This window comes from Tachysurus fulvidraco, chromosome 11 (genome assembly GCF_022655615.1).
Source record: "Tachysurus fulvidraco isolate hzauxx_2018 chromosome 11, HZAU_PFXX_2.0, whole genome shotgun sequence".
Taxonomy (NCBI): domain Eukaryota; kingdom Metazoa; phylum Chordata; class Actinopteri; order Siluriformes; family Bagridae; genus Tachysurus; species Tachysurus fulvidraco.
This window is the reverse complement of record NC_062528.1, coordinates 17,145,245-17,157,744: the sequence shown is the minus strand read 5'-3', so window position 1 is coordinate 17,157,744 and position 12,500 is coordinate 17,145,245. Positions and strand designations below refer to the sequence as shown.

General features: G+C 39.4%; 1 protein-coding gene across 1 annotated transcript in view; it reads left to right on the top strand.

Annotated features, from left to right (window-relative positions):
- The window catches only part of clstn2b (calsyntenin 2b), a 203,678-nt gene that overhangs the window by 77,870 nt on the left and 113,308 nt on the right, over positions 1-12,500 (top strand). Inside the window, exon 2 of the mRNA XM_047821019.1 lies at positions 2,421-2,543. Within this exon, the coding sequence (XP_047676975.1) occupies positions 2,421-2,543 (123 nt within the window). The remainder of the gene's footprint in view (positions 1-2,420; positions 2,544-12,500) is intronic.

Genomic DNA, 12,500 nt, shown 5'->3' with positions numbered 1-12,500 from the left:
TTTGTTTTTTTAATTTAAGATTATCATTTTCATGTAGCGGATTTGGTGTACAACAAGATTTAGGAATTTCAGCTGTATATCTTGGTACCTGTACAATTTTTCATGGGATCGTTCATCTGTTTTTGTGTAAAGATTGTTTTCAGTGCATCAGGTGCAGTTTCAGTGCCGGGGTTTTGCTAATAGCTATTTTTGAAGTGTATATTCGTGTGTTTTAGTTTATCTGTATTATTCGTTAATACACGACTTTACCGACTAAAAAGCACTAAAAGCGCTCACACAAAAAAAAAAAAAACAGTTAAAGTGCCAGACTGCTAGTTAAATTTCACTGACGGGAATGATAGCTAGCTAGCTAGACCTGTAAATAAACAAAGAAATTCTTTATTGCGGCATTTTTTCCTCTTCAACGTGAAATCCACTTAAAATACTCCGTCATTCATAATCATACACACACATGTAATACATCATTCGAAACTGTGAAGTGTCTACTTTTATTTGACTGCCTTCATAATCACAACAAAATGCTGTGCTTTTGGCAAATAAAGAAAATAACCAGGGTGTGCATTCAGACACACCTGAAACACGTTACAAACATGAACTGATAACTCCGCCAATACTTATCACACGAACATGATACATATGTCTAATGAAAGTCTGAAATGTCTACTTTTAAATGAGGTAATTAAAATCGAAAGCAAATATTGTCTTTTTGTGTAATCTGTATGTAAGTAAAGAGAGGTACAGTTTTTCTGGCTCGACCTCATTAGCGCTAATGTGATCCCACCTACCGCGTGCACGCCATTCATATGGAAATTACCTGACGCGGGCTATGCAAACAAGATCAACGCCCCCAAACAATGCTATAAGAAGCACCAAGTTTTAAAGTAAAAAAAAAAAAGAACACACTTAACGTAAGAACACTATTCGCTCCTAACAGCAAAGTGGATAGAGAGCACTCTCCTATTCGTATCTATAGTAATTTCTGTTTAATCCAAATAACAGAATTGTTTAAATTAGAGTATATTTTACATAAAATTAAAGAATTCAAATCTAAGGATGTATAATGTCAGGAATGTTACCCTCGTTCCACTTTTCCAGTCTGGATTAAATGGAGCTTGAATAAGTTTTCCCAATCTTATCAGAGCACAGGTTTGAATCCCAGCAATGCAAATGACACTCAAAAGAACAGAATTCTCCATTTTGCAGTGAAGGCAGGGGGCATGATGGCTTAGTGGTTAGTGCGTTTGCCTCACACCTCCAGGGTTGGGGGTTCGATTCCCGTCTCCGCCTTGTGTGTGGAGTTTGCATGTTCTCCCCATGCCTCGGGGGTTTCCTCCAGGTACTCCGGTTTCCTCCCCCGGTCCAAAGACATGCATGGTAGGTTGATTGGCATCTCTGGAAAATTGTCCGTAGTGTGTGAGTGTGTGAGTGAATGAGTGTGTGTGTGTGCCCTGTGATGGGTTGGCACTCCGTCCAGAGTGTATCCTGCCTTGATGCCCGATGACGCCTGAGATAGGCACAGGCTCCCCGTGACCCGAGAAGTTCGGATAAGCGGTAGAAAATGAATGAATGAAACACGACTGCTTTCCTCCGTCTACTGTAAGACTATTGTATGTCAGAGAGGTGGGATAAAAAACAGACCCAAGTTTGGGAATAATTAAAGCAAACATGATTTATTAACAAAATAATATGTGGAACAGTAAAAACTTGAATACAAACACTGAAGACATCGACAGATCACAAACAAATCAAAACGTAACAACGCCGAAACAGAGACAAGGAATCCATGAGCAAAATGCAACATAGTGGGAATAAGGCAGGGAAATTAGACACATTAGGATCATTTGAATAAAGGTGGGAAACAGACACGTGAAAACAACACAAAGACACGTGGCACAAAAACACGCTGTTGGCACACGCCCGTAATGTTCCGGCAGGGAATGTCCAAGCACGACCCTGACAGACTAAGCCAGATAGTGCTACACAGCTTTGGTGCTGCAGCAGTTTATAAAGATGTGGTAGATATCTTCACTTGTCTCAAAATATATATGCACATGTACTGTAAGCCTTCATACTCCCAGGTGGGGAGATAGTATCTGATACAGGAGGCACAGAAAGCAGGTGGAAACTGGCTGTGACTGACCTGGAGGATAAAAATGATGAAATAGAGCAAAAGAAGCAATTGAAAGCTTCAATAAATCACAGCAAAGCTTTTTGCATTGTTTTTGTTATGTTGGTGAAAGCTCTGAATAATGAGGGTGTATAGGCTGTAAATGTGATAGTGGTGATTTGGTAAAAAGCCAATCTGACTGAATGACTCTCTCTCTCTCTCTCTCTCTCTCTCTCTCTCTCTCTCTCTCTCTCTCTCTCTCTCTCTCTCTCTCTCTCTCTCTCTCTCTCTCTCTCTCTCTCTCTCTCCCCAGTGAACAAGCACAAGCCATGGATCGAGACGTCATATCGTGGTGTAATCACTGAAAACACAGACGTGGTTCTGCTTGACCCCCCTCTGGTGGCGCTGGACAAGGACGCACCTGTCCCATATGCAGGTGAGACTGTATACAGCATGTGTGTGTATGTGTGTGTGTGTGTGTGTGTGTGTGTGTGTGTGTGTGTGTGTGTGTGTGTGTGTGTGTGTGTGTTTGTGTGTGTGTGTGTGTGTGTGTGTGTGTGTGTGAGGTAGAAGCAAAAGTCAGCATGACCGCTTGGTGTGACTTCTAGTGTCATATCAGTTTCTGCTGTCAGTGTCATGCACAAGATACACACACTGTCTCTAAGGTATGAATACAAAGGAACTTTACAGGTATTTTCAGTCCTCACAATCACTTGATATGAGTCCAGCTCACAATGTCCAACTGCATCACCGCACACAGATACTGAGCGAACAGCCAAAATAAAATAAAAAAAAACCCTTCAAGATCACTGCCAAGCCTGTCAGTGTGTGTGTGTGTGTTTGTGTGTGTGTGTGTGTGTGTGTGTGTGTGTGTGTGTGTGTGTGTGTGTGTGTGTGTGTGTGTGTGTGTGTGTGTGTGTGTGTGTGCAGATAATAAAGCATTTATTCTGCTTTTTCTGGAATTGTGACTCATGGAATTGTCTTAAAAAATGATCCATTTATTATCTGCTGCCATCTCCTTACAATGTGTGCTTAGCATCATCAAAACTAAACTGCACACACTTGCCTTCGACATGATTAGGAAGGTAAAACTTTCCAAACCAAGTTTTTTTATTATTATTATTTTGTTTCCCGGTGGCACAGTTAGCACTACTTTTTGACCTTACTTATTCACAATGTTAGAAATTTAGCTTGTGGCGAAGTGAGTAAGCTTGATAGAAAGTGTTGAGCCACTCTGATTAGAGCTGCAGTTCTTCATTTGGCAAATGCATGTATTTTAAAGTTAAGCAGAATCCAGTTCAAGCACAGTTAAAGCACATAATCATCAAATCCTGTGTACATTGTGCCCCAAGCTTTCACTTTAGATTTTATAGCATAACAACTGCTCCATTTTTACAATTCCCAATATATCTTATTCTTGTCGTAGATAATCACTATAAACATTAGAGATGGAAATGGTTCCCCAAACACCCTGATAAGCTGCGTGCGCTTATTGGTTCAGATACACAAACACCAGTCAGATTTAAGTCTTATGCTGCGTTTGTGGTGACTTGTAAGTGGTAATTTGCAGATTGCATCATTTCCCACCTTGGGATGTTCAGTGTGCAACTTAAAGAAAAAAAAAACATGACACCAAGTATTTATGCAACATTTTGTACTGAAAGTACTGTACAGCACAACTGCTGACAATAGCGTGTAGTGCTAACGATGACCTAGCCAGTGAACAATAGCTAGAATTAAGCTAGCCGGTTAAAATGAGACGATAACACATCCTAGGAAAACGGTTACACATTTATTTACACAACAGGCAAAAATGTCAAGGTGCAAAGATACAAAATATTTGAGAAATTACATCTGGGAGTTCATAATGTGAATAATAAGTACAGGGCTCTCAAGTTTTGGAGACAGGCAAGCGTGACACCTCCCCCCACTCCCAAAAAATAAATAAATAAACAAATAAATAGATAAATAAATAAATAAATAAATAAATAAATAATAGGGGAGTTGTTGTTTATGACCGCAATTTAACCAAATACAAAGTATTTGTTTAATTTCCATTTTAATTTCCATTTAATTTCCATTTACAGTATGTGTGTGTGTGTGTGTGTGTGTGTGTGTGTGTGTGTGTGTGTGTGTGTGTGTGTGTGTGTGTGTGTGTGTGTGAGAGAGAGAGAGAGAGAGAGAGAGAGAGAGAGATTATGACTTGTGTTGTTTATTGTAAGTGTTTGTTGCCTTTTTGGACTCCTTTATCATTTGTAATGTTGCTCCCATTTAAAACATTTCGGCTCAAGCCCAGACATTTTTAGGGACATGATTGAGGACAATGTCCCGTCCAGAGACGAGCTGTTTCATGTTGAGGTTTTGTTCAAACTGACTGTCGAAAATACCCTCTCTAATGAATGTGTGTGTTTTTTTTTTAAATTGGTTGTTGCGTTAAATCTTACCCAGATAGTGCTATTTTCTGATTGGCTCGACTAAGAACTGAGACGCGCTCGGTTCCTGCCCGGTTCCATAGAGACAGCGGTGCGGACTGATATATTTTGGGCGCTGCAGCTTATTAAATATACGATAAATAATCAAAAAGTTTTTCTGCGTGAGAAATACGGTGTGGCGGTAGAGCGGGACAAAAGACCAAAATGCGTAACTGTCACTCTCAATGCGTGACACATGACATCCCTGTACAGTACATGTTCATGCAAGTGCTAATTAAAAAAAAAAAAGGCAAATTCAAACTTAAAGGAAGACGTAATTAAGTGCATAAAACAAAAAGGTTTAGAAACCTAAGAAGTAAATCGCTTTTTGGACGTTTGTTCTCTGAGAAAATCTGTAACGAATATGATCAATTTGCATGGAATTAGCGGCAACTGAATAATACAGAGAGACCGAGACGTGGTGTCTTTTTGATGTATGCATGGTTTTCTCACCAAAATTCTTGGTACACTATAGACACCTCATTTTAATGCAATCTAATTGTTTTGTCTGTTTTCTTTTGCTGGGCCTCTGAACAAAGCTCCTAACCCTCCGTCGCTCATTTGTATAAAATGAGATAATATGTAAGTCACTCCGCATAAGGGCATCTGCCAAATATATTGCACTCGATCATTAGTAGGTCAGAAGCCCATAGCATGTTTGTCAGTTAAATGGTTGCTAGAAACACAATAATTGACCTGAAACTGCCTGTTGAAAAAGTGATTTTAAATAGTAAGTCATTATATATGCTGTACGTATATCATTACTTTGCTTTTTAATCTTGGTTAATAGTTCATTAAATCATAATTAATTCTTCTTATTATAGGATTTTTATTATGCAGTATATATTACATAAATGTATTTCTACTGGTCAATTTATACAAGATAAAATATATGTATTTTTTAATACATACCCACACTGCCTAAATACAAAGAACAAGCAAAAAAGTACAAAGTTAACCTAGACGTTGTCTGCAAAGGAAGGATTTAGACCCTAGTCAAAGGAAAGGAGGCTGAGAGCTAGTCAAGTTGAGCAGGAAGCTCATTTCACCACTGAGAAGTATTACAAGCATACGATCAGATATGCTTAGATCTCAGCAAATGTCATGCCAGGCAGAGTAAAACAGATGAATCAAGGTATATTCTGTAGTGCAGAGCTCTCTGAGGCTTGTAATTCGAGGACATAAATTCGCCCTATGATTTGATCACCGAGCCCTTTGATTTAGTAAGTAGGAAGAACAAGATTGGACCAAGAACCGACCCCTGGGTACCGTCTTTAGGGAGTCTGTGAGGTGACATGTTGAGAAATATGAGGCCTCGGTTTTCCCCTGGTTTTTGTAGAGCTTTTTGTAGAGTATGTAAGGAGGACATCCTCTTCTGAAATGTCCAGCCTTGTATCCAGACTGGCTCTCATCCAGGAGGTCATTTACTTTAAAATGGAATGATGTAAAAATGGCACATCTCAGTGGATTTGGACAGTAATGCAAAGGGGATACAGATCTATACATAGAATAATTAGAGCTGTTCAGGATCAGCTTATCATGTAAAGGGGTATGTCGACAATAGCAGGGGTCAGATCACATGATAGTAATGCATTGCTTGAAGCAGTTACTTAAAGTGCGGTCTCATTGTAGATTGTTGCGGGAGAAAAAGATAACTAATCTGGCAGTGCAGTACTAATCAAGATATGTAGAGAAGTAAGATGTTCTCCACTTTACCCCCACACTTATCTGAGGTTTTATTTCAGACAAAGGAATGTCAGACAGCCAACGGCTGCAAGATGCTTGTCTATCTGGCTTATAGGTGAAAAGGCAGAGTGAGTCCAGAGATCTGGAGAGTGCTGTGCAGAGGGTAGGTGTCACATTGCTGGTTGACTGTTGCCAGAAATGACAGTACAGTAAAAAATAAAAAGAAGGGACTGGGTTTTAAAGCATTTTCTGAAGCCTGAAGCTAAATATGGTCAGGGTACATTAGGGATTTATGTTAATGTTTATGTTTATGTTATGTTTTTGCACATACTGTCCAACATTTCAGCTGTTTTTGCACATATTGTACAATATCTCAGCCATAACGCACATGCTATACAATATTTCAGTCATTTGCTGATTTTTTGCACAACTCTATATATTATCTAAAGGACCTGCTGCTAAGAAACTGTTTATTCTAATGTTATTGCATGAAATATTGTTTGAACATACAGTATTTACACCGGTCGGTCGGCACTGTTTCTGTTACTGTTTATTGTCTTTTGTGTATTGCATTTCTTGTACTTTTTGTATTGTCTTGTAACTTTATGTCTGCACTGTTTTTTGTCCTGCACTGTCTTGTTTGTCTTGTCCTGCACTGTCTTGTTTGTCTTGTCCTGCACTGTTTGCACCAGGTTGCACAGTCGCACTTTATGTGGCTAAGACTACTTACATGTCCTTAGCCCTGTCTTTGTTTTATGTAGCACCCTGATCCTGGAGAAAAGTTGTTTCCTTTCACTGTGTACTGCAACAGCTATATATGGTTGAAATGACAGCTTCTTGACTTCTTGACTCTTGACTTAAATTCCAGAGTATAACAAACAGGACACATAGAAATGGCCCAATACATAAAGTGCAGTTGCTAGGATTTGGGCTGATGTTGCTCTTTGTGAAGCTTTTTGTGAAGCTCTTTGTGAAGATCCCATCAAGGATGTTGCTGTCAGTACATCAGGTTGAATGATCTGAGATTGTGATTGCAGTCAGTTGGAGACTGAAGTCTTTAAGCAGGACCAGAGGATCACCCTTCCTCCGGGAAGAAGGAACAAGGATCAAAGATCAGTTCATTTTGTCATACATCAGGTTGCCAAGAAGACCTGGTGGACAATAGACCCAGGCGGTATGCTGTTCACAAGGTTTAAATAAGAAGGGTGTCAAACAATGGAGGGTGAAATTCAGGAAGAGAGCGAGGAGAAAAGAACAAAGGAGCAAAGAACGGACAGAGAACTCTGTAGAGAGTGCAACAGGTGTAGATGTGTGTGCTGGGTTGATCAAAGTCTCAGTGAGTGCCAAGACATGAAGGGATGATCCAGCAGCCCAGGCGGTGATGAAGTCAGCTTTGAAAAGAGCTTACTGGCGCTAGCAGAGGTTTCAAAAAACATGGAGCTCTACAGCAGCAGACCTACAGTAGTTAGATTAACTGGGTAACATCACATCTGCATATAGAGCACCATCTGGAAGAAGAAGAAGTGAGGATAGGCATGCAGCAGAATCATAGAACTAACAGATGTGACAAAGAATTAGTCAGTAAAAGGTTTGAAAGAACATGCAATCTAGAAAAATTCTGTGCATCTTTCCTTATTGTTCTTTCAATTCTGAAAGATCACTTTCCTTTGATGAGATGGCAATTCATTACAAAGCACCTCACGCATTCTCTCTCTCTCTCTCTCTCTCTCTCTCTCTCTCTCTCTCTAGATATATATATATATATATATATCTAGAGAGAGAGAGAGAGAGAGAGACAATATGATGTTTACAGGGTTAATACATAACAACAGATAACAACAAATAGCAGCAGAAAGGCATCAAACAATGAGGTGTGAAATTCAGGAAGAGCGCAAGGAGAAAATACATAAAAAGACATTACATACATGAGTTTAGTTTTTACTACACACTTTCAAATACATTTTAGTGAAGACGATTTCAAGAAAGGTTTTGGAAAGAAAGCAGGAAAGCACATGGTGCTTTCCAGCTCTTTAGATATCACTCCTTCTCAGTGTTAACTTTTCTCAAGGCTTCGACTAAATATCAGTATTATATCTAAGTATATCTAAGGTTACACCAACTAACATTAATGTGTGAGTGTAGCACGAGGAAAAAAGGTCTTGCATTTGAACTAGTTTGCTTCCAAAGTCCAGTGAAAGGAAATCTGCAGTGTCTTGGCCAGCAGGCCACCTATCCTACATTCTAGAGCAGGGATGTCAAACTCAAATTCACAGGGGGCCAAAATATAAAACTGAGATAAAATCACGGGCCAAACTGAATATTTATTCAAAAATTAACTGCAACTGATGTGTAATGTTCAACCTTTGTCATATGGAAACAAACTTTAGTTTTGCTTAAACACAGGATTTGGAACAACCAGAGCTTGATATTACAAACACATAAGAAATTAAATTCGGAATAAAAGACACATCAGTGGTGTTCATGTCGCAAACTTTCACCATACACTTTTTGACAAACTCTCCCTCATTAAAGGTCCCGGACAGATTTTGCTGTCTCTGCTGCCACAATAAAGCTTTACAGCCTTTACAGCAGCTTCACTTTTTGATTTTGCTTTCATGAACATAGTCTGCCGGGAAACCAGACTTTTTTTCATCTCCTCCGCCTTCTGGAGCTTCTGCTTAACGTCCAGGTCCTTATACTTCTCATAATGTTTCGTTTCATAGTGTCTCCTTATGTTATATTCTTTCGTTATAGACACGTTAGCACCTTTAGCTCACAAGACAAACAGGTCTGTCCTTTATATTCGTGAACAGACAATCGGCCTCCCTCCTGTCTTAAAAGCTCCTATTGTCCATCTTTCATTTGGCAGTGGAATTAACTTGCCCGATGTGACTGTAACATGGTTGTTAACGACTGTCAACAGAGAATGAGGGGCGCTTGCTGTTCGTGACTACGCGTCAATACAGTGGCAAGGCATTCTGGGATTTGTAGTATTAGCGGAGCATGCGGCTAGTCAGCTGTAATGCACACTTGATATGATCTCGTGGTTTGACACCCATGTTCTAGAGGAAAAACTGGATTTAAACTGGATGTCTGTGGGCTGCATTTGGCTGTGGAAAACTAGTGAACTAAAGCTAACTTTCTCAAACAAATATTTCACAACTAATTACATAAGTAATTAGCTTAATTATCCGTCAGCTGAGACAGATGGGAGAATGGTTGTTAATGAGCAGTTATAAGGTGTAACGAAAACCCCCTGCCACTGGGCAGGTTTTTTTTTTTTCATTCTTGAAAGAAACTACAGCAAGCCACTAATTTCGAAAGGAAGCCTACCGCCAAGACTTTTTCTGCCTATTGAAATGATGGAACTAAATCACTTAGAAGGTAATAAGTGCAAATAACAAATGGCAGATTTCCGTCAGCGTGGGGTGAAGATCCTTGATTGATACCTTGACTGCGATAGTGAATAAAATTGTTCATTAGCTTAGAAGATGTAAAACCTTTCCAATCTTTCATAATTTTCTGTTCTGCAGCTGAGGAAAAGAAAAAGAAATGAAACATCTGACTACATTTAACTGTAAGTAGGTGGCTAGAGAGAGAAAATGTGTGTGAATTATGTGTGTGCTGCAGCCGTATTTTTATGTACAAAGGGGCGCTCTATAATAGCTTTTGAATTATTAGCTTCCTAATAGGTTTCTAACTCGAACCCTTTCTTACGGGAAACACTTTATATAAAGATACTGTAATAGAGTAACTTATATAAGATCTAGATTTAACCATTTGGAAATGAGCTAAACCGAAAGTAAAAACATAGCTAACGGCTACAAAGATACGGTACACATCACAAAGACAAGGCTAGATGTGAATGTAAAATGATGTTTCTCCAGTTAATGGCTCAAATACATCAAATATGACATGACAAATGACATAAATGAATCTTTTCTTAAGGAATTAAGAAACACTTAAGTTTTTGAAACCTTCTGCCGTGATTAAATAAAGGCCCGAAGGTTAAAATTGTTCAGCTATAAATATCGAATAGCCTGTAGGATACAGGAAATGGCAGTGTGCGCCATTGTACTGGGCTTCGGTTTGAAAATGATATTCAGTAATCCCTTGAAGCCTTAATTGTACAGAGTCATACTTCACTCCAATTATCATGAATTTCTCTTCTCAGTATGCGGCAAGTTTTTCATTGCAGTGACTGCTGCTGGTGATGGTTTTTGACTCTATGTGTATGTCTACGTCAAGAAGCTATTATTGTCATTTCAACCATACATAGCTGATACGGAACATAGTGATATAAAAACTTTTTTTTTTTTTTTTTCAGAACCAATTTGCTTCATAAAACGACATAGTGCTACATAAAACAATGCAGAGCTAAGAACCTAAAGGAAGTTTGTTTTAGCCACATAAAGTGCACATTAGTGCAAATAGTGTGCGACAAAATACAGTGCAAACACACAATACAAAACACTACAGGACAAACACACAAAATATGTGTGTACCGTGTGCTCCCTGTGCTTTGTTCCTTGTCATACTTTCTTGTTTTGACCCTCACTTGTTTTCCTTTTCCATTGTTATGGATGTTGTCTGGCAATGTTTTGACCCCTTGCTTTAGACTTTGACGATGATTATTGGATTAGCTCAAATGAAACACGTTGAGGTTTTACACTCGCTTCCTGCCTCTAATTGTACGATGTCACCTAAGTTCAGCTGGTCTAAGTGGCTATATGACTCCATCCTCTGGTACTAGAACTGGTGACCCCCTGCTCAGAATGTGGAGCAGTACAAATGTAATGCATTTCATATGACAACTACAATCTGGGTTATACTTCTAACCCTCTTCCACTTTGAGTGCCTTTGCTTTATTGACAGAAATGGAACGATCCTAATAAAATACCAGCAAAACGACCGCTGTCTTGATTTTGTGCACGTATGTGTGAAGCCTGCATTATATTCCTAGGCATATAAGACATTCCAATTTTCTCTAGAATATGCGTAGATGGTGTATATTACACATATATTGGAGATAATTTTGTATGCCCACATACCAATAAGTAAATACTATGTTCCACACCACAGTCATCTCCTGGGTACTCATCTTTATTTCTCACTTTTCCGTTGACCCAGTATGGATTTAAGCTCATACTTCTTTGTACACAATTTAAATTAGGCTTGCAGTATCTGCTCCATGCAAATATTCAAGATTAGAAATGAAGTTTCTGACACCAGAGGCGATTTTAATACATGTGTTGCATGGACAATAAATGGCGGGAGCTCCGAGTAAAAATCGTGCTCTAGGGTTATCGTGGGTGCACTGAGTTCTAGGGTCAGAGAGTGCAGGCAGTCAAATCTGTTGGCTGAAAAGAAGAAATATTTGTTAATAATGTGCTTTTAAAATAGCACTCATCAGTTCTACATCATTGTGCAGGACTAGTGTGTGCTGATGATTGAGCTGACAGCTTCCCCATATACTGATAAATCACTGAATTCCAGGGTGATTGGAGCCAGGGCTCAGGGTTCATGTTCACTGTTGAAGCTTTCAAGTGCTCTGTGCTGGATGATGGCTGACCATGGTGCTGATCTTTAATGGGTGTTTTTTTGTTGTTGTTGTTGTTGTTGATGGATGACAATGATGCTGATCTTCTGATGATTGTAGATGCTGACTGGATATAATGAGGCTCATCTGTCAGTTGATGGATGGTCATGAGGTTGATCTGGATGGCTGTATTTTGTTGACGGGTGACCAGGATGCGGATCTTGATCTGATGGTTGCATTTGAAAAAAGGCTTATAGTTGGTCGGTTGCTTGGCTATAATGCTGATCTTCTGATTGTCATACCTGGCTGTTTGGCTAGCTATAATGTTTATCTTCTGATGCTCAAATTTGGTTGGTTGCTTGGCCGTAATGCTGATTTCCGACGATCATAGCTGGCTGTATGGCTTTCCATAACACTGATCTTCTGATGGTCATAGCTGGCTGTATGGCTTTCCATAACACCGATCTTCTGATGGTCATACCTGGCTGTATGGCTTTCCATAACACCGATCTTCTGATTGTCATACCTGGCTGTTTGGCTAGCTATAATGCTGATCTTCTGATGCTCAAATTTGGTTGGTTGCTTGGCCGTAATGCTGATTTCCGACGATCATAGCTGGCTGTATGGCTTTCCATAACACTGATCTTCTGATGGTCATAGCTGGCTGTATGGCTTTCCATAACACCGATCTTCTGAT